This window comes from Solanum tuberosum, unplaced genomic scaffold (assembly GCF_000226075.1).
Source record: "Solanum tuberosum cultivar DM 1-3 516 R44 unplaced genomic scaffold, SolTub_3.0 scf00026, whole genome shotgun sequence".
Classification (NCBI taxonomy): domain Eukaryota; kingdom Viridiplantae; phylum Streptophyta; class Magnoliopsida; order Solanales; family Solanaceae; genus Solanum; species Solanum tuberosum.
This window is the reverse complement of record NW_006238952.1, coordinates 2,133,654-2,155,280: the sequence shown is the minus strand read 5'-3', so window position 1 is coordinate 2,155,280 and position 21,627 is coordinate 2,133,654. Positions and strand designations below refer to the sequence as shown.

The window sequence follows — 21,627 nt, the reverse complement described above, 5'->3', positions numbered from 1 at the left end:
TTTTTAAAAGCTGGTGACAGTATATGTTAATGCTTCTTCATTTTTTGTTTTATCTGTTGGAATATTTTGTATGGCAGTAGAATTTAGCCTTCAAGGCTTCAACTACGCACTTGTAAAAAAATTCCATGTGACAAACGAACCTTAAGTAGAATACTGACACGGACTTATGTCATACGCAGGAAATTATTGGTGCATGTATCTTAAATTCGTATTTTAATCGTATGCATATTGGTCTAATCTAATGAACAACTTGAAGTGGGTTCAATTGAACCCACTTGAACCATTGTGGATCCACCCCTGGATCATAGAATTATAACAGGATTTCAAAAAATAAGTAATTTCTACTAGGCTTTTGACCCATTTTTAGGTTCATTATAGGCTTCTTATTAGTTAGAACTTCCGTTTATCTTGGTAGAAATTTGATATCTTTTTTTTCCGCCTCAGCAAATCATTTTTTTCCATAAGGAATCGTGATGTCTTGTCTTCCTTCCCCTTATAAAAACAGTTTAGTCCTCTTAGCTACCTTTGCATTTGGATTTATTCTCAACTATTTGGTTAATTACTTGTCTTATTATTCTAATGACGTCCGTTTATCACGCTTAATCACACTTTAATTGAGAAATTAAACTATGATGAATTGTCTTCTTTGACACTTCTATAAGACTTGTCAATGTGATTTAATCTCTTTAAATAATATGTTGCTGCCTTTGTAGAAAATTGGGCTTGTATACTTAGCCATGACACTGATGTTTGTGGACAAAGGGCTTTTCTTTTTAACTTCATCTGATCAAAGCTAGTATGCCATTTATAGTTAATATATACATTCATTGACTGTCGGCTACTGTTTAACTAAGCAGTTAAAAAAGTCTGAGTTTGACAAATCAGAGTTTTGTCGGTTTGGAATGAAGTGTTTTAGTCCTACTGAATTATAGGAGTTAAATATCATTCGTCACATCACACGTTCTGAAAATATGAAGTCATGTATAATGCAACATCAACTTTGAAAACGGAGCCAACGAGGATTGTGGTGGAGTGGTGAGTATTCCTTCGTCCTTAACCAGATGTTTCGGTTTCAAGTTCTCGAGGTACGGAGTCGCGAAGGTGTTTTACCCCAATTTGAGACTTTCCTGTGTTAATCAGGATTTAGTCAGACTCCAATGTCTGTATAGGATAGAACAAAAGAAAAGGAAGGATTTATAGACTTCTCCCTCTGATTTTGTTTCTCTTCCAAAATGGCCACTGGTAGACTTTTATGACTACATAAATTTAGGGCATCTATTGAACTATTCAAATTAAGTTGGTACAAAAAAAATTTCTTCCTTCGAGTGATATTTTCATTAAGAACACACGCATATCAAGTCTACTTTTCTTGTTTGGATGGTTGTTACTTACTGTATTGTTAGTTTAAATATAATATTTATTTTGATTATTATTTACATTTTGTTATATTGTATCATTATATTCATCAGGGTGGATCTACGTTCAAGCTTGGAAGTGCCACGACACTCGATGGTCTCGATTGAAACACTGTATATATAAGAATTTGTATAAATATATAACATGTCACCCAGAGTTGCACCTAAAGACTCAAAAGAGCCAACGAGCCAAAGCTATTGCTATTGACAAAACTCGATCATATAACCTATTTAGTCTATCCAATGTACATATAGGAATCACACTAATGTTCAAAGGATATGGTCATGTGGCATCCGGAACTTCAAAACTCTGGATCCATCTCTAATATTGGAGATGGGTTCATCCATACCTCCTTCGGCAGAAAATTACATTGTTTATACATGGTTGGATTTACTTTTTCTATAAGTTGAACCCCTTTTAACTTCTGCGTTTGTTTACTTTTTCATATTTTGAATCCACTTAGTAAAACTTCTGACTTCACCATCGATCACAGCATATGATACATCAATCTATTCAAATGTTAATTTTCATAAAAATAATACAATACAACACAACACGATATGATACTTTAGGCTATAATTTTTAACCTTCTTGTTAAATGATTTCTCTTTCCTGTTGTGAATCACTGAACTAATAAAACACAAGATAGTTATTAAAAGAACTTGGACCACTTCTTGTTGAGATTGCACACCTTCTTAACATTGCTGCATTTGTAATGTAGGTAAGATATTCATTGCTACACATAAATGGTATCAAAATGGTATCACATGACAATCACCATTAGCTTTTAATTTCTTGCTAGGCGCAGCAATTTTGTGTTCAATTTTCTCAAACACATGTTTGTTACCTTTTATTAGGACTTATCTCTTTAATAAATTTGTACACTTGAATTGAGTGATGATATTTGAGTCAAATCGACTAGCCGCAATACAAGACTTTATTTCAATAAAAAGAAAAAAAAACTTTAATTTGTGTAATTATTCTAGTAGTATTTTGTATGAAAAAATAAGAACCACATAATATAGAGAGGATAAGTCGACATCATCCAAGTAAGAGTGGGGAATTTTGTAATGAAAATGCAAACAACGGCTTAAAGTGCCGCCTTTCTTACCAACTTAGCTAACTCTAAAAAAAAATAAAAAAAAATTCCACGTTTTATTTGTACAGTTTTGTGAACTCTTTGGAAATAGTTGTTGTGCTACATGTGTTTCAGTCAACCACGTTGTATTTATGGAGAATCTTGGAAAAATTGACACCCTCCTTTTTATATTTTGTTTTTATTTTCATATAACCATAATATTTCACTTGTTTTTTTTTTTAAGAAAAAAATATATTACATGAAAAACGAAGGATGGGGATGAAAATTAAAAGTTTAGATAACTAACTAATTTAAATATATATGCTAGTTGATTATTTTCTTTTTTTAAACTTGAACTATGATTCTCAAAATATAAACTTATTTAATTAACGGTTAGACCACGACCTTGCTACCTAAAAATACTTTCAAAATTGAACTCTATTATTTTTTTATCACCATTTAATATTTGTGCGAAGAAAATGAATGTAACATATGTATTTTGCTTATAAACTTTTATTATTTAATAATCATTATATTCATTTTAATTTTGGACTCTTATAATTCAATGAAATGAGTTGTTTTTGGACTTTTGGCCTTTGGGTGTAAACACTATTGTTAAGTATTTTCAGTTAAAAGTTAAAATTCATCCCCGGGCCACAACAATATTTGATAATTTTTGTGTCCTTGTCGGAAATTTTATAACCGCCTTTTTTTCCTCTTAAATTTTTTTTTTTAAATTATCAGATTGACCCTATATTTTATAGGACCTGCGAATACTCCACGCTACTTTTTTTTATTTATTTAAATCTAGTTACTATGACTTTAATCTTATTTAATTAACCATAGATGTTGATTAATATTCGTTATTATAGCCTAAACCAATAACCATTTTGGTCACCTTAATGGACGACTTTACTTTTAATTTCTAACCGACTTAGGGATTAAACTTTCCAAATACATGAAAAAAGTCATCTATTTTTCTTATTAATTTCTCAACCTTTTTATTTGGTTTAAGACTTTTTGAAGTTTAACTTTATAGGCAAGTTCCACGCAGCATCTACTTCTAGTAGTACTAATATAAAGTTGTACTAGACTTTGAAACTTGTACACTTAAAAAATCTGAGCTGGCTGCTACCTCTTTTGCTTTTGCCTTCAAACAATTATATTTCTAATTAGTCTCTTAATATGGAAACAGAAATGTCTTTCTTGTCTAAAAGTTCAAGTAGTAGTTCTAGTGATGATGATATTGAATTGAGGAGAGGTCCATGGACTATTGAAGAAGATAAACTGCTTGTTCATTACATTACTAATCATGGCGAAGGACGATGGAATATGCTAGCGAAACATGCTGGTAATTCTTCTATCTAGTCATTTTTGAGTCTTTCACTTTTACGCGTAATTTTTTTTTTTTTTTGGGTTTTTTTAAAACTAAAGTTAGCACCATATGTTCTTTTCTATAGGATTGAAGAGAACAGGCAAGAGTTGCAGATTGAGATGGTTGAATTACCTTAAACCGGACGTTAAACGGGGAAATCTCACTCCTCAGGAACAGCTCCTGATTCTTGAACTTCATTCCAAATTGGGCAACAGGTATATTTCTTCTTTCAAATAAACTATTGCAATCAGGGGCGGAGCTAGGGAACCTCCTCAATAGATAATTACAATCTCAGCTTGTGACTCTCTGGCTCCTGTGTCATTGCAATAGATCTATTACAACTGTTTTAGAATTGTTGTCATATGCCTGATTTATAGTACTTAGTATGTATATGCGATTACTTAAAAATCCTGTTTTTGATCAAAATTCTGTTTTTTCTTACTATTAGATGGTCAAAAATCGCGCAATATCTACCTGGAAGAACGGACAATGAAATCAAGAATTACTGGAGAACGAGAGTGCAGAAACAAGCTAGGAATCTGAAGATTGACTCGAATAGTGCAGCATTTCAAGAAATGATTCGTTCTTTGTGGATCCCGCGGCTTCTTCAGAAGATACAGAGCTCCTCTGTTCCGCCATCAATTCAGAGTTCACAATCATCAACCCCTCCAGGTTTCAGCACCAGCACCAGCAGTAATTCGAGTTCACATTCCTGTAGTATCTATAATTCTCCCAAAATTACCTCAGAATGTCCTGAAATTACTCCACGCCAGATAGATGATTCTGACTTAAATTCATTCGTCAAGGCTCATTTTCCATTTGACAACAGTTATGATATGGATAATTTTGGACAATTAGCAACTGGAAACTTTAATGATGTGATGGATTATGATCAAATGAGTGGAGATCAAAACAAGTTGACAAGTGACAGTTTTTGGAGCAATATGGATGAATTTTTCTACCAAAAAACAGGATATGAGCAATTGTAAATAGTACTAGTAGTAGTATATGGCCTGATTGAAGCAAGTTTTTTTAAAAAACTGTTTCTTTTCTCAAGGAGAGAGTAGTACTCCTTTCCGAGACTTTTATTTGTTCAGTTTAGAAAATAAGGTATAATTTCTCAATGATATTCTAATTATTATTATTTTTAACTATAATTATTTCAAAACATTGAATTTATTATATTTAAAGTGTAATAATAAAATTGTCATTTTATTTATTGCTCGTTAAAGAATGTGTTAAATCAATACCGAACAAGTAAAAATGACCCGATAGTATTTTCCTGTTTTGACATTTCCATTTCGTAATAGATGGGGATTGATAGAAAGGTCATTGAAAGCAAGAATATTGTTCCTTTTGAAAATTCCTAGTTTCCTCCTTTGGTTCTTATTGAGGCAGTTCATGTAAACATAGGAGATTCATTAATTGATGATAATTGATACAAGACTTTTACTGTGAATGTGATAGAAAAATGATTTCATATTAGTTGGTCTTTTTTTTTTACAGGCATAAATTATAAATAAAAAGAAAATTTTACTAATTTATCCCTAAAAAAACTTTTTAAAATTTTATAAACAAATGTGAATACTTTAAAAAAAATTAATTACAAGAGTAATATAGCCAAAATTAAATGAATACTTTCTTGATTTAGTAAGTTAAACTACTAATATGAAAAGTAACTATTTTTAGTAAGATGATCAGTTAATATGAGATATCAGATTATTTGAAAAGGAAGTGTTCTACGTGGATCATAATTATTTGAAAGATACTATTTTTAGTTGCCTTCTAGCATAATTCTTGACTTCTTTATTTTTTTAATTAGGATCATGTTTTTTGTAAGTTGATGTTAGGTCATGTCATGTCTAATTACATCCTTAATTTTTCTTTGGTCTATCTCTACCTCTCTTAACTCTTTCTACAGTCAACTTCTCACACCTTTTTACTGGCACATCCACGTATATCCTTTTTACATGTCTAAATAATCTCAATCTTGATTCTCTCATCTTATGTGTTATATATGGGGACACTTTCACCTTAGTCCCTATAACTTCATTCCTAATAATATCTTTCAAAGTATATATTGTGCCCACACATTAATAAGTATATCCTCATTTATGCTATACTCATCTTTTAAACGTAAATATTTTTGACTTACCAACACTCTACTCCATATAATAATGTTGATCTAACTAGTCCTCTATAAAATTTATTTGACGATACATTCTTATGACAAATTATCCCATATATAAATCTCTATTTTACTCATCCACTATAATACAACTAAATGAAGTCACTCCAACTTTTTTAGAAAGTCTTGAGATTCCACAACATAAAAAAAAAACAGATTAAAAAATTGGAAACAGAAAAATATCAAAGGAGGAAGATATTTCCAGCCGCCCATTAAAGAATTGTAAGACTTGCATTTTTCTTCTTTTTCTTCGGTCTGTTATGTATATAAGTATGAAACATTTTACAGTAATAATTACTATTAACTCTTAGTGGATGACTGAGTCTAAACTTTGGAACAATTCAATCTCATCATTGTACAAGATTTTTTAAATGAAAAAAGGAAGAAATAATTTTTACAAACATATATGGACAAGTTTCTTTCACATTTTTCGTTATATTTAATAGTCAAAATTGATTAAATATTTGATAAAAGTGTTCATTCTTGTTGCTGATGGGAGATGACAGATATTTCATAAAATTAATCGAAATGCTTAAAAGTTGATCCGGACACCATAAATCATAAAAACTGTTCATTCCTTACAAACTTAAAGGTTGAAAACTGCTCATGAGAAGTATACTTAAGAGATCATTTTAAACATATATGGAACTTTTTCGTCATTTACACCTATAATTGTCCTGAAATTATACATAATCTTAGAAATGGATGCAAGGAATTGAGTATTTTCAAAATAGTACAAAAAATAATGATATGATGAGAATTAAGTTGACTTGGTGCATAAAAAGATTTTGAAAATAAAAAGGCACAACTTGTCGATTTTCTTTGTAAAAGAATTTGACTATTCTGTTTCCATTTTCCAAATTTCACCACAAATGGAAACATTTTTTCCATACACTTCTCGTCTCTGCCATAATATTCAGAGAAATGGAGATTCATTCAACACTATTTTCATATCTTTTCATACTTACAATATTGAATTTTAAAACAAATGCCCCAATACGGGACTTTTCGGCGTAAATCCAAATTTAATCGGGCTTCAATGTAAATATCGAACACCAGGTGAGAAATTAAAAAAAAGAATTTTAAAACAGATGTGAGTTAATTACTTAAAAAGTCATCTGAGCTGTGAAACTAACACAGTAATGTCACATTTGATTTTTTTGTAACAATGAAAATAATGTGGCTTGTCATGTTACGTACTCATCTAACTTATCGAATTTTAAAAGAATCCTTTTTTGTTTTTTAATAAACTTTGTGCGATGAATGAAAGCTAGGAAGCGGGTATTTGATTTCATACATTGCAAGATGATGTTTTAAACAACCACCCCATCTAAAAGTGGATTTCTCCCTAATTAATTAATGTATAAGGGGTTGTTTGATTGCTGGTTAAAGTTAGACAATCGATATGTATTAGTAATGCATGATTTGTAAATAAATGATGTTATTTATAAATAGAATAGAAAAAAATGACATTTTTAGATTTTTTATGGATAAAAATTAAAATCTCTTACGGAAAGATCATCAAAATTAAATAAAAATGTAAATGGACTTGCAAAATAAATTATTCTTGAATTAATTGTGCAATGTTTATAATTTTATCATGTATTAATTATTTTAAAACCGTTTAATTTTGTATGATTAATATATTAGTTATTTGAGATTGTAAACCGGTAATCAAATATCGTATTTTTTGATTTTTATACATGATAATTAAAAATCCATCAAATATGATAGTACTATATAGTTATGTTTGTTTTAATACATGAATACTTCACTTAGGGGTTATTTCATATTCGGTAGCTGGTTAAAAGCTAAATTATTCATGAATTAAATCTTGCATAAGCGAAATTATATTTGATAACATTTTTTGCTATATATAAAATCAACACACCTACCATATTTGATTTGCAAAATGAAAATCCGCATAACTAATACATGTATAAATTATGAGAAAACTTGTGTATTATTTTATGCATGATATAAGATGGAATAATTAATATTTAAATAACTAAATCTTATATAAAATAATACATTTATTTTTGCACAACTAATCCTTCTATTATTATATAACACTTATAAAAAATAATACATAAATTTTTTCATAATTAATTCTACCTGAGTCTAAGGTTATAGACAAATGGGACGTCCACTTTTTTAGTTATCCGTATTGACCAATAAACATGATGGGCTAGGGAGAAACATTGGGCCTCCAAAATATACAAAACAAAAACGGAATGGGCTGAAATTCTGTTATTCGGCCCACTCAATCCAAACAGCACAATGTCTCATCCGGCCCGTTTATTATTCCTTTATAATACATTTAACTCTCCAAACCTAGGGTTTTTATCTTCTGTCAGAGCAAGTGATTCCGGCACCCTCACAGATCTGTCCGCCGTCGCCGAACGCTCAGAGGTACTCTTCTCCTCCATTTTTCTTACCTCTTCAAACTGACTTCTCTTCAATTATACACCAAATTTCATATTCGTTTTTAGCGGCGTCTTGCAAGTATGAATCATCGTAAACCCGAAGGATATGATACCTGAGAATGCTCAGAAATATATATGTTTCCTATTGCATTTTATTCCTTTGATGATGAGTACATGAATTAATTCAAGGGAACGAGCGGCCAATGCTTAAATATCTTTAGTATAGTAATGTTTCTGCGATTTCACTGATGAAATAATTGAAGCAGCTAGACTAACTTTTATATGTCAAAGTCCCGTTCATTTCGAATCACCAGGATAGAACTTTATATCTCAATGCTGGTATGGTTTCAAAGTCGTTCTTATTGTATCGCCGGGATTGAGATTTACATATCAATGGTGGTATGGTTCTATAGCGTCAGGATAGAGTTTTATATCTTAATGCCTGTATGTTTACAAAGTCTTTTTATTGTCAGGATAGAGATTTATATCTCAATGCTAGAGATTTACATCTCTTTGCTTATATGATTTGAAAGCTGTTCATTTCATATAAGAAATTTTAGGAGTGTTGTGTTTTTGTTTGTTTAGTTTTGTCAATTGGTTTCTACATAAGCTATATAGTGATTCTTATAGTGATTGTTAGGTTTGTATTTCTAATATGTTAATTGATTAGATCTGTGAAGATGTACACATCAAAGCAAAAGATTCACAAAGACAAAGATGCTGAACCATCTGAATTTGAGGTGTCTGTTGGACAGGTTGGTTGGTTGTTCCATTGATAGTTCTGTTTAATGTATATCTTCGTTGCATCATTTGATAATTTTGTGTCTGTGAAATAAAGATTGTAAGCTTTTGCTGAACAGGCTTTGTTTGATTTGGAAAACACCAACCAAGAGCTGAAAAGTGAATTGAAGGATCTATACATCAATTCAGCAGTGTAAGGGTGCTGTTTACAGATTCTGTTAGTAAATATGTATCCGACTGCACTGTGGTATTTACTTTGTTCACTGCTGCTGCAGTCAAATTGATGTGTCAGGAAATAGGAAAGCTGTTGTTATTCACGTGCCTTACAGACTGAGGAAAGCTTTCCGCAAGGTCCATGTCAGGCTTGTTAGGGAGCTGGAGAAGAAATTCAGTGGAAAGGTAACCCATTAAACACTTCTTTGTTTATGCTTCCTGCTGTTATTTCCTTTTAGTGTGTTTTAAAAGTATCTGTTTAGGAATCTGTCCCATCAGAATTAATGACATTTTGTTACTCATTATTAAGACGTTTTTTGACAATGGTGATTTTCATAGCTAAATTATGGTTAATTCTGATGGTGATTCATCTAATAATATCGTGCACCTCACTTGCTGGATTCAATGAAAATATTTCTTTTATGATCAGGCAAAAATTAGTCATATACATTATTTTATGTCCTCTTTACACCATTCTCGCCAAGGAATATCTACTATTAATTTTGTACTTCAAAGTCCAATCCTTTATTTCATGTTCTACACCTTCAGTTCATGTGCTGCTCAGTTTAATTAGTTTTATTCATTCATCTGATTCCTGTGCAAACTTAATGGTAATTATTTAAACATTTCAGTTTTGATATTTTCTGTACATTTTAGATTATGAATTAACTAACTGATGTAACATAAATCTGAAGTTATGCTCTTGCCTGCTTTATTAATTGGATGACAGTTTGCTTACAGTGTGAGATGTGGCTGCATTTTCAGTTTTGAGTTGTCCTATATATTCTCTTGGTGATCATTCATTCAACTCTTTACCAGGAAGGGGACATTCTCTTTTAGCATATCCTGAAATTCTGTTTCTTGTAGGACGTGATCTTCATTGCCACCCGGAGGATAGTAAGGCCCCCAAAGAGAGGCTCTGCTGCTCAGCGGCCCCGCACCAGGACCCTTACTTCTGTCCATGATGCCATGTTGGAGGATTTGGTTGTCCCTGCAGAGATTGTAGGGAAGCGAACTAGATATCGCGTTGATGGATCCAAGATAATGAAGGTAGGCTGCTGGAATTACTGGTAGTTTTATCTTGTTGCTACTTTTTTTGAGTAATCACTCCTGCTATGAGAAACTTTTTACAGGAGAAGTAGCTCTTTTGAGTTGCAAGTGTCCACCTTTACAGCTTATTTCTAAATATTGGAACAACTCCTTGCTCTATCTAATTGGAAAGAAGAAACATTATCAATCTTTTGACACTTATCTTCTCTTTTTTTTTTTTACAACTCCGTAACTTTTCTCACTATCTCAAACTTCATTGTTGTGCTTGTTTTGGACAGGTCTACTTGGACCCCAAGGAGCGTAATAACACAGAGTACAAGCTGGAGACTTTTTCTGCAGTTTACCGGAAGCTTTCAGGCAAAGATGTCGTGTTCGAGTACCCCATCACTGAGGCTTGAAGATACAAAATAGTGATGTTTGTTCTCTTTGATGCAAAACTACAAAATTAGTGGCTATTTTATTAAGTTTTGGCGTTTAAATTTTGTTTTGAAGGCAGAGAACAGTATTTAGACAATTATTGGATCTAATTGAAACTTTGTTGCAATGCCCTAGATGATTCGGCTTGTTTGTTAAATCTGGTGTTGTGCTCTTCCTCCCCATTATGTGTACCTAGGATTTAAACTCTTGTTAGAGTTTCATAAGCTGGTGCTTGCAAGTATTTCTTGGCATAGGTATCATGTATATCCTTTGGTGACCCAATTGGTTGTCTCCATTAGGTTACATGTTTTTGGTGATTTTAGGTCAATAATTATACCATAATTTTTTGGAAAAATTACCCAATACACATCTTATTTTATCATAATTTCTAATATTCTCTACCGTTTTAAAAAATTTCAAAAATTCTTTCTTGGATTATGGATGCATCACTTCTTTCTCGTTCATACATCTCTATCCCCTTTTCGGATTTATCTTGGATATTCCTCCCCCTTCTGATACATCCATGATTTATGGATATACTCTTACTTTTTATACATCCCTTTTCTTATGGATACATTTCTCTTACGCATACATTCCTTCCTCCCTCTTTGATGCATTCATTCTCTATATATCCGGATGATACAACCCTCCTGTGAATTATGTAAATTATATTATTGTTTAAATGATCAAGAAACTATTGTGAATTAACTTTCCTTTACTATTTTAATCTACGTGATGTAGATATAAACTTGTCCATGGGATATATGGATTTTCTAGTAAGGCTTATTTGTTGTTATTAAATTTGTTATTTGTTTAGAAGATTAACTTGCGTCTACAAATACAGATGCTTATTGCATGAAAGTAAGAGGAATGATATCCCACTTTGTAATACTCAAGCTGAGGTGTCTTTCGGGAACAACCTCTCCACCTTTATAGACTCACTAGGTAGGGGTAAGGTTTATGTACACTTCACCTGTGGAATTACATTGGGGTGGTTATGTTGTTGTTGTAACTTGTACTAGTAGGAATGATTGTATTGTCACTATGACCAATTGAAACTCAACAAAATATCCAAAACTAGAAAGCTATAGAGTTTTATGAAGAACATGAAACTGATATGTACAACAGCAAATGTCAAACAGACCCAAGTCATGAGGAAATGTATCATACTGAGATTCCTTTTGGTGTATGAGAAAGGAAATACATGCTCAAGTGAAAAGAACAATGTTATAGTTGTATCACTATAGTACTCTGATTCTCCTCTTGCCGCACCCAATCATGTTTGTATTGTAAGTTATGCTGCAGTAATCCAGCTTGCAAAAATGATTTGGCAAATACAGTCCCATAAATAGTAAGGAGCCAACCAACGAATGCTCTTGAACGTGTATGAATGGAAGTCCCTTGAGTTGTGTCAAGTATCCAGCTCCTCAGCCTGCAACTCTGTTGCTTAGGACACTTAATATGAAGGCCTATATAGTTTCTTCATTTTTGTCGCAGGGAAGAACAAAAGAAGACAACCCAAGCACATGATAACAAGTAATAGACTGGGCAAAGGGAAGATGTTTGAATTAGAAAATCTTCCAGAAGAGTGATAGACTGGAATTTTTTTTTCCTCCCTATGCTCATTTTTAGATATCCATAGGTATAAACTCTTTGTAGCTTGGAAGAACTAACTAAAACTAGTAATATATGAATACCATGAAAATAGAATTAAACCACGGCATACCTAAAACAAGTTATATATGAGTAGCATCAAACTAGACTAAAATCATAAAAACTTGTAATGAGGGGTCTAAAGCAGGCGTACCTCATGACCTCAGGACAAGATCACCAAACCAAGATATGTGGCTCCACAGAGAAACAAGAAAGAAATGAGTCCCCTGCAAGTGACTTTCCCTTCAGTAAAAGTTCTATTATTTTAGAAGTTCAATACTTTTTAGGTTGTAGGTGTGCTCACCAGATGACTCCCCAGCCAACACCAGTACAAGGACAGGGGCACACTTCAGCAAACTTCTCAGCATCACTCGAGTTAACTCTTCGTGATATCAGATCATCGTATATATCTGCAACAATTCAATACATGTATAGGCATCAATATGCTAATGTAGAATTTTATCAAATGAGAAAGTACGTGAAACAGTTGTGTATCTCCAGAGCCTACCATATACAGAAAATAAGCTGTTCATTACACCTGCATATCAATAACACTTTAATGAGTGAAAATGAGTCTAGACATTGGAAAAAGAAAATCAATGGTGCATGAAACTTAGAATTGGTAAAGGGATTGAAAATTACCAATGAACAAAATGATGTACCGCAGAATTTTTATCTTTGTTGTTTCTTGCAGAATCCATACAACAGCAAGGAAGAGAACAAATCCTGATGGTTTGAAGTTTAAATATCAATTTGGCCTAGTTCTCATGGCCTCGAAATAGTAGAAAAACCTTGCAGGGTGAATGATCTTACCTATACAAAGGCCCCGGAGTGTCCACTGCACAAAAGAGATGAGACATGTTCAGCAAGAAAGGTACTGCAACTTCAATGTAGAACCATGCATATTAAGACCATTATCATTTAGAATATCCAACATCAACTAGCTCGAAATAAATAACATCTCCGTCCTTTCCAAAGGATACACTTAGAAATTTATTGAAGTCATTTCAATCCAAGATGCTCTGCCATTAATTATACATGTAATTTCATTGACAAGATGAGTTTTGAGACACTCTAAGGGAATCGATTATCACTCACATTTTTAGCCACAAAAAGAACAACAATTAGAGTGACCACTAAACATCCTGCTGCAATTCTTGCTGAAAGAAGCTTGGTGGACGCAAGCACTAAAACCATTCCCCAAAATGCTGAACCAAGATCTATAAGGAGAAAATAGAGTCGATTCCATGAACCAAACAAGAGTGTCATATGAGTTAACATCAGTCATTGAAAGAGAAAACTCATCATGGGCATCTTACAGTAGTTTGTAATATTATTTGGACATAAGAAAATACTGAACATTATGCTAGTACTAAGATTATTTACATATCAAATCAACCGAACAAAACTAAATAAATAAGTTCACAGTTCATGTTGATAAGAACTTTGCTGCACACTGAAATTAAAATGTAACCAGGGAAGTTATAGAAATATACATCCAGCTGGCAAGATGAACCAATATACACCTCCACGCGTTTGTGTGGTGCCACCTTCATTAGCATGAACCTGTATTCCCTCAACCTGCAGGTGATACAAGCATCACAAAATAAGCTAAAATAGGACTATTTATTAACTGGTATATAAGTCCAGATGTATAAGGCAATGGCGTAGCTAATTAGCAATTAGTACAGACAACAGAGAATGCTTCCAAGTTCAGTCAGAAATATATCGGGTATAAGGAACTTGAAGCAAGCATTGAAGACAGAATATGTTCAAGGTACTCTTTTTCTTACTTCTGCTATGAAGCATGATAATACGACAGTTCAACCTATGATTGTATATTACCTGTTATGAACCAACATACAAATATGCCCCTGTGGAGGCAAGCAAAGAGAGTCTATTGTGTATTGTGCTTTGGCAAAGTCTATATTTCTCACCTCCGATTCTTCTGGCATCTCATCCCCTTCTTTGTTACTGTTTCATTGCTTAGTTTTCCTATTGTAAATTCTCTATTTCAGTTCGTTAAATATAATCAATCTCATTGTTGTTGAATATTTGAAGTAGTGTTTACTTTATTAGCTAACAGCAATCAGTCTTTAACTTGCTTTAATTACTACAGCAATCATCTCTCAGGAAGTATGAACCAACAGTATCATATGCTAAAAATAAAAAAATAAAAAGAGGGGGGGATTTTTCACATGTCCGCAAGTAAGTTTGCAAGCTATAGCATGACTAGCTTCATGAATAAACACGGTAACGAGCTTGAAAGGTAGTAGCAGCACTGTTCTCCAGAGCTGCAAGAAAAGAAGCAACAGATTGTCACCAAGAGGAAAGGCCACAGATAGACTAGTAAGTCATAACAGCTTAAATTTCCAAAAAAAGTGAAAGACAAGTAAACTTCAACTGTTGATGATTTACTATAACTACAACACTAACACACTATGAACTATCAAGAAAATAACAGAAATCAAATTCATCCATTGCTATGGGTCCAACATGAATCGAATACTAATTAATCCGTGCTCGTGCTCGACTCTTTTATACTAATTTCACTTGGTTAAAGAATCAACCTTTAGCTGTTCCCCTCCCTTAACACATCAGTAAACTTCCTGAGTTTAGAAAGTATAGTAGGCAATAATACACTTTAATAAGCACTCACAGCTCAATGCTCACACTGATGAAAAGAGGCCAAACCCAACTCACAGTTTAACATAAACTGCAATATGCTCTTTGAGGGTTAAGAAGCTTCTTACAATAAACAACAAGTAAAGGGGAAAACAGAGCATCCCCAGAAAGGGAAAGGATCATTCCAAGCAATACACATAACATTCCCACAATTAAGATCTATTGTTAAGATATCCAAGAAAGTTCCTTTCTTGAAAAATAATAATAAAGGGGTTGTTTTTCCTTGAATTTGTAAGAGTATGAACGTGATCCAAAAGTAAAAAAAGGAAGAAACAAGAAGAGGAAGTACAGCAAGAATGACAACAGCACAAACGCCAAGAGTGGCGAGAAAAACAATTTGTTCATGCTTGCAACAATGCTTCAGCTCCCAATTTGGCATGCTTTACAACAGCAGAAAAAATAAAAATTTGTTCAAACTGGTATTTTCAGGGCAAAAGGGATCAAGAATTATTTTTTCTCAAGTGGGTGTGAGTGCAAAACTTTTAAAAGTGACTTTGTTCCTTCTTTTTTGTTTCCAGCTTGAAAAGAAAAGAAATTTGGAGGTGATGAGTTGCAGTTAGTGAACTTTTACACAATTAGCGGTTTTTTTGTTTTTGTTTGTTGTGGTTAAAGGGCCAGAGTTCAGAGACTGAATGGGGAAAGGGCAGAGAGAATGAGATTGGCTGATACTGAATCCCAGAATGGGAATGGGTGTTCGTAGTTTATTCTGACTCCCCTCGTCGGTGCTATAATTAACTGCAGTGTGGGTTCTTGTTGTTTAATGAAACCCATGCCACATGCACCCAATCGCATTACCTGTCTTGAATTGTTGGTGATACGTCACACTTTAGAAAATGTAATATAATTAAAATCTCATTAAATTATAGAGTATACATGATGAGAGTCTAACAAATTTTTTTAACTTTGAACAATTTACTTATTTTGAACTAATAAAAAAGTCTCAACAATTTATGGAAGGAGTAGACTTTGCTTCTACTTCTACACTCAATTTAATTAACAAATAGTACTGACATAAGTCGTCTATTTAAGTTTATTGAAAATTGTCTTGGGACAAAACATTTTGACTCGAGCATCAACTTTCTCGGATCTTGGTTTTGGATCTCATAGCCCTTCTACATCTACACAAATCACAATATAAAACTAAAGAAACAAAAAAAAAACTACTGTATTACCCAAGACATCTCCATATTTCATTTTTTTAAAATCTAAATTTAATCTGATGAGGGTGAGTTCAGAATGTGGGTAGTCTATATAAATATATATTTGCATATGTATACACAAATTGAGCCACAAGCAATGAGTTCATTTGAATTCGTAAGAAATATATCCGCCTTTAAATTCAGTGTACTAATACTGTGCAACTTTACAAGAATCCAGACTTGAAAGGAAAAGCCAGATGCCTGGTCCCTGGCATCAGATAAGCTACAAAAATACTATGGTCCCGAAAATTATTCTGACTAATATTTTGTTACTTCAAACAAGTGCAGTATCAACGAGAGAACAAGAGAAATTCTCTATGCTGATAAAGGTTTGCTTTTGACCTGAAGTAGAGGACAACAGACGAAAAGACGCACTTTAATGAAAGCTTTGAAAGTTATAAATAGAAATGTTAGGAGCAAATTTTACATACAGTAAACTCACGCACACATATGGTGATCTAAACAATCAGGTAAATACAAAATAAAAAATGGTAAACAACAAACTGGTTACAGATTTACAGTACAAATGAGGTCATCTACCTTCGTTCATAGAAGAACATGAGATTGAATTTCTAGAAAAATCCTCAACAAAACTACTGCCTCCAGAAGCCCTAGTAGTACTAGTAGCATTTGTCGCGCCAGTTAATGTACTACTAGCATTAGTAGTATTTTTGGTAAAGGCACTAGAACTATCAGTTGTCCATCTGCTCACACGGCCTTGAATTGCAGGTTTCCCAGGTCTCGGTAAATTAAATGAATCACTTGAAAGAGAGAGATTGACAGAGTTCATATCTGGTCTATCTGAAACAGTAGATTGACAGCATAGTAGTCCTAAGTGAATACACATTACTGCTTCATCAGCATCATAGTTTTCTAGGCTGGAATCAACCAGCTCCAAAGTCTTCCTTTCTTGAAACAGTCCCCATGCCTGTAAAATGAGAGGAGTAAACTTGTCAAAGCAAGATAGCAGACAGTGGACGGTAAAATAGCAGAGGCTTTCTATAATTTTTTCTTCCTAGAAATGATATATGGAACGTTTGCTGGCTTAAGCCATTTTTTCAGCATATGAATGAAAACTAGTTGACTAGTTGTTGGACAGACTGTGCTCTAAGATGTACTGCTTTAGGGATGCTCATGACAAGAATTTTGTATTTTGATATAAGTTTTGAATATCCGGTTTCCAACCCCACGTTGTTTTAGTATTTAGTGATACTCAAGTAGGAAATAGATTCAAAACTCATGAACCAAACACACTCAATCACATCAGCAAATACTCATGTATTGAAGTTTCTGGACTGGAACTTACATAGCTTAAGAGGTCTGCCTTTTGAGGACCAAGCCGCCCATCACTGTTCTTCCTTCCACTCACGATCTCCAATAGCAAAACACCGAAGCTAAACACATCTGCCTTCACGGACAAATAACCATGCAATGCATACTCCGGAGCCATATAACCACTGCATTCAGTAGAAGCAGCTCAGATGCCAATTAGGGGAGGAGGAAATGGGGCAGAGGAATCTTTTTTCACCTTTGGAAAACAATACAAGTAAAGAAAAATAATACTCACTATGTACCAGAGATTTTAAATGTATTTACATGAGTGCCGTCCTCTGGAAACAGCCTAGCCAGACCGAAGTCTGAGATCTTTGGATTTAATTGCTCGTCCAGTAATATATTACTGGCCTTAATGTCTCTATGTATGATTCTTACAGGGGCTTCTTCATGCAAATAGAGAAGACCTCTTGCAATACCAGTAATTATTTGGAATCTCTTCGTCCAATCCAAAGATGGAGACTTCTCCTTAGCTGAAAAATCATTTCGTTAGTTTTCCTGACCAGATGGTATTAAAGAAATTCTTGGCATCATGAGTGTTTATTTTACCGAAGAGGAAGCAGTCGAGGCTTTTATTTGGCAGATACTCATACACAAGCATCTTTGCAGGTCCTTCTACGCAACATCCGAACAAAACAACCAGATTTTTATGCTGAATTTTCAATAATAGTTTCACCTCATTAGTGAATTCTTTTATTCCCTGTCTTGAATCTACCGATAACTTCTTTACAGCAACTTCCTGACCATTTGGCATCACTCCCTGTGAAGAAAGTTAATGAAACATAATCAAGATAGACTCCGGATCTCCTCATTGAACTAAACAAACTATAGCAACCATATGAAGTTCATTAGGTCAGACAGCTGTGTCAATTATTAACTGGAGTTCTGGAATTTCGAAAATTTTAGTTTTCACGAACTGATGAGATTAGAATGATTTCTGATGTATGAAAACTTGTTAGTTATTAATGAATACCATCTTACAGGTTCAGTTCCTAAGCAACAGGAATCCGCGATGATACTACATGGAGAATTTGCATATCATTACTTCTACATAACATATGTTCTAACTTCTAAATAAAACAACAATCTTAAGAGGAAAGCTTATATTATACAGCACTTAGTTTTAAATACATGCGAGTAATAATAAGAAAAAAGAATGTAACATTATACTTATTAAATTTAAATAAATGTTCTGAATACATAACAATTACAAGAGGAAAGCTTAAATGAAGTATATTATTAAAATATGAGATAATTTAATTAGTGAACCTCGCATTGCTTTTCTAGACATGAAAAAATCCTATATCGTGCAGCTTCTTATAGTTTCAAAACCATTAAATACAAACATTAGTAGAACGAAATGAGAATTTAGGGATTCATGAATAGGAGAATCGGAGTCACAAAAGGAATATTAATGCAAACTGTAACAATTATGCAACCAAACAACCCCAATTGTTCCCCTAATTGGATACTCTTTCAATACCTAATTTGGATTTACTTTTTTTACGAGCAGTCTCCTGCACTAAGCTTCCGTTATGCTCATAGGGAAAGGCCGGACTAAAAGGTTTTATTGTAGGCCATCTTAGCCTGCATTTCGTTTACACAGCTCGAACCTAGATCCATGACAGCAACTTTGCCAATTATGCAGTATTAATTTCATAAAAGTAATGCCAAACGAAGTGAATTTCGAGTGTTCTTTTTGAGTAAAAGCGAACTATGGTTACCTATAGAGAAAAATCAAAATCCGATAAGCCGTACGTACCTTGTAAACGGGTCCAAACCCTCCGTGACCAAGCTGATTAAGGTCAGAGAAGAAGTTAGTAGCAATTTGCAAAGCGCGGAGCTCATAGAACAAATCAAACGATTCTTCTCCATTGTCATCTGCTTCGTCTCCGCCGCGGCGTTTCTGCCGTTTCTCGAAACAACTGCATAAACTTGAGAGGAATCCCATAGAAAACAGAAACATCAAGGAAGGATGCATTCAGTTGTGAGAAAAGTTAACAGCAATTTTTTCCAAATTAAAATTAAGACGCGTGTTGAATACTGCTTATAAAGGTTGTTAGGTCCCAGCTTGAAAGAGACTGGTGATTACGTGGACTACAGCAGCCGGCCGTATTCAGCACTTTACAGGGATGTACGGATAGTTTGAATACGAAAAGACTATACATTTCCAGCAGAAAAACACATTTTTATACGTATTGCGAGTCGTATGCCAAATTGATGTTGAATTTATATCTTAATTTTCATGTTGAAACAAGTGCTTATTACATACACACGAAGGATAGAGATATTCAAGGATACAAAATAAAATATTTAATCTGTTCGTTGTTCTAATATAACTCTTTTTTTTTAATTGCTGATTTATCAAAAATAATTCTTATATTTTGTAAAAGTAAAAATGAGATTTGTGAATATTTTATTTATTGCTTGTGTCACAATGAAGGCAATATATCATGTGGGGTAATAAGATTGTGTTATTTGAAAATTAAAACACATATAGAAACACCATTAGAAGGTTATTTTATTGTAATAACAATTGATTAAGAAGCAAAGTCGCTGGAGCAGTTGAAGACTTGAAGTATTGACTTTAATTACATGTGCGTGGGAAGTAATTAGTAGCTGAAGACTTGTAGTCAATTTGACGAAATAACTTTTTGATCTTATAGTATTTTAACTAATTTTATACAAAATAAATAATTATATAAATAAAACTTTATTTGTAAAAAGGATAAAGTTGAGTTATGTTTTGTTCGTCTTATTATTCTGTTGCTCATTCCTATTTCAAATTAAATACTTATTTTGACTTTGAAATATGAGTTAAAATTTACCCAGTACTTTTTTAGTGTTTGTTGAAAACAAATCAGTTACCTTTTTTGTTTTTTTGTATGAGTCTACTTATATGTTGTGTTTTTTAATCTAAAATGTACGTCTGGACTGGTCTAAAATTAGAAAAGTACATGTAATTGCGACGTTGTTAATTAAGAAAATTAAAGAAGAATAAGTGAGAAGTTTGATTTTGAAAAGTAATTAGTAGTAGTTTAATATAGTCATAAATAGATTAATCGTATATATTGGGAGGATAAGTCATGGATTAAAGCTGAAAAAGTTCTAGAAAATTGTTTAATGGCGCATTACAATTTAGTGCATTTTATTTTATTTCATTTCCAATAAATAAACTAATCTATCACTAATGCTTGACCCCAAAAAATACTCTCATAAACATAGATAAAACACATAGTGCAATTACTTTTCTTCGTCATAAATAAGTTGTTCGTTTTATTTTTTATAATAAGAAAAAAGAATTTTACTAATTTAAGTCTTAAAGAACTTTTTTAGAAAATTTTCAAATTTACTTACACTTTCCAAATAATTATAATTATAAAGATAAAATAAAAATATATAATTAACTTTGTCTTAATTTTATAAATTGACAACTAATTTGGAATAATTGTTTTAATAATATGGACTAGTATGGAACAGGGGAGTAATAATCAAGTCTTAATTTATACTTAACATTATATAAGTACATTCGATTGGTGTTTGTCAGTGTCCCATTTGGTGTCCAATATTTATATTGAAATTTGAACTCGTGAAGAAAAGTTCCATTAAGAATAAAATGTTTTCTAATAATAGCAACTATATATTTAGTCTAACTCAAACTCAATCTCTAATTAAGGACGAAAGATAATTGATTTTTCCTCTACAACTATTATTGGTTGCATTTGTTAGTGTCGATGTTTGAGAATGCACCCCTATGGGCTTGGAGAATCCTTTTTTTTCTTTTTAAGTTTCTTTTGTTTTATTTTATTTGTCTTAAATTGATTGAGTATGTAATTTTTTTTGGAAAAATGTAA

At 32.8% G+C, this 21,627-nt stretch overlaps 4 protein-coding genes across 5 annotated transcripts; 2 read left to right on the top strand and 2 right to left on the bottom strand.

The window, feature by feature from the left end:
* Positions 1–3,585: 3,585 nt before the first annotated feature.
* Positions 3,586–5,020, top strand: LOC102589612 (myb-related protein 305-like). Its single transcript, XM_006341533.2, has 3 exons — positions 3,586–3,845; positions 3,955–4,084; positions 4,318–5,020. Exons 1-3 carry the CDS (start codon positions 3,680–3,682, stop codon positions 4,856–4,858), a joined length of 837 nt encoding a protein of 278 aa, XP_006341595.1. The 5' UTR covers positions 3,586–3,679; the 3' UTR covers positions 4,859–5,020.
* A 3,361-nt stretch (positions 5,021–8,381) lies between these two features.
* On the top strand, positions 8,382–11,061 carry LOC102589285 (40S ribosomal protein S7). Its single transcript, XM_006341532.2, has 6 exons — positions 8,382–8,469; positions 9,154–9,238; positions 9,344–9,417; positions 9,500–9,623; positions 10,305–10,487; positions 10,766–11,061. The coding sequence occupies exons 2-6, from the start codon at positions 9,164–9,166 to the stop codon at positions 10,883–10,885; spliced, it is 576 nt and encodes a 191-aa protein (XP_006341594.1). The 5' UTR covers positions 8,382–8,469; positions 9,154–9,163; the 3' UTR covers positions 10,886–11,061.
* A 977-nt stretch (positions 11,062–12,038) lies between these two features.
* On the bottom strand, positions 12,039–16,000 carry LOC102588750 (uncharacterized). 2 transcript variants are annotated; one of them, XM_006341531.2, is made up of 10 exons: positions 15,532–16,000; positions 14,756–14,851; positions 14,054–14,138; positions 13,656–13,777; positions 13,371–13,395; positions 13,200–13,283; positions 13,066–13,095; positions 12,862–12,967; positions 12,712–12,784; positions 12,039–12,344 (listed from the first exon to the last, which is right to left on the bottom strand). In XM_006341531.2, exons 1-9 carry the CDS (start codon positions 15,619–15,621, stop codon positions 12,721–12,723), a joined length of 702 nt encoding a protein of 233 aa, XP_006341593.1. In that variant the 5' UTR covers positions 15,622–16,000; the 3' UTR covers positions 12,039–12,344; positions 12,712–12,720. The 2 variants fall into 2 exon arrangements, with proteins under 2 accessions (XP_006341593.1, XP_006341592.1); XM_006341530.2 differs by having other exon boundaries at positions 12,039–12,336; positions 15,532–15,997.
* Positions 16,001–16,813: 813 nt separating this feature from the next.
* On the bottom strand, positions 16,814–19,776 carry LOC102588420 (cysteine-rich receptor-like protein kinase 10). The gene is made up of 5 exons (XM_006341529.2): positions 19,536–19,776; positions 18,323–18,533; positions 18,009–18,246; positions 17,748–17,898; positions 16,814–17,369 (listed from the first exon to the last, which is right to left on the bottom strand). Exons 1-5 carry the CDS (start codon positions 19,752–19,754, stop codon positions 16,974–16,976), a joined length of 1,215 nt encoding a protein of 404 aa, XP_006341591.1. The 5' UTR covers positions 19,755–19,776; the 3' UTR covers positions 16,814–16,973.
* Positions 19,777–21,627: the final 1,851 nt, after the last annotated feature.

Excerpts from the sequence above, each read along its gene's own strand:
- LOC102589285 (XM_006341532.2), top strand. The coding sequence starts at position 9,164 with ATGTACACATCAAAGCAAAAGATTCACAAAGACAAAGATGCTGAACCA. Across the intron at positions 9,418-9,499 it reads CTATACATCAATTCAGCAGT|TCAAATTGATGTGTCAGGAA; the intron begins GTAAGGGTGCTG and ends CTGCTGCTGCAG. Across the intron at positions 9,624-10,304 it reads AGAAGAAATTCAGTGGAAAG|GACGTGATCTTCATTGCCAC; the intron begins GTAACCCATTAA and ends TGTTTCTTGTAG.
- LOC102588750 (XM_006341531.2), bottom strand. The coding sequence starts at position 15,621 with ATGCCAAATTGGGAGCTGAAGCATTGTTGCAAGCATGAACAAATTGTT. Across the intron at positions 13,778-14,053 it reads GTTCATCTTGCCAGCTGGAT|ATCTTGGTTCAGCATTTTGG; the intron begins GTATATTTCTAT and ends TTCTCCTTATAG. Across the intron at positions 13,284-13,370 it reads ACTCCGGGGCCTTTGTATAG|GATTTGTTCTCTTCCTTGCT; the intron begins GTAAGATCATTC and ends TCAAACCATCAG.
- LOC102589612 (XM_006341533.2), top strand. The coding sequence starts at position 3,680 with ATGGAAACAGAAATGTCTTTCTTGTCTAAAAGTTCAAGTAGTAGTTCT. Across the intron at positions 3,846-3,954 it reads TATGCTAGCGAAACATGCTG|GATTGAAGAGAACAGGCAAG; the intron begins GTAATTCTTCTA and ends TCTTTTCTATAG. Across the intron at positions 4,085-4,317 it reads CATTCCAAATTGGGCAACAG|ATGGTCAAAAATCGCGCAAT; the intron begins GTATATTTCTTC and ends TCTTACTATTAG.
- LOC102588420 (XM_006341529.2), bottom strand. The coding sequence starts at position 19,754 with ATGCATCCTTCCTTGATGTTTCTGTTTTCTATGGGATTCCTCTCAAGT. Across the intron at positions 18,247-18,322 it reads CCTCGACTGCTTCCTCTTCG|CTAAGGAGAAGTCTCCATCT; the intron begins GTAAAATAAACA and ends ATGATTTTTCAG. Across the intron at positions 17,899-18,008 it reads TTTAAAATCTCTGGTACATA|TGGTTATATGGCTCCGGAGT; the intron begins GTGAGTATTATT and ends TACTGAATGCAG.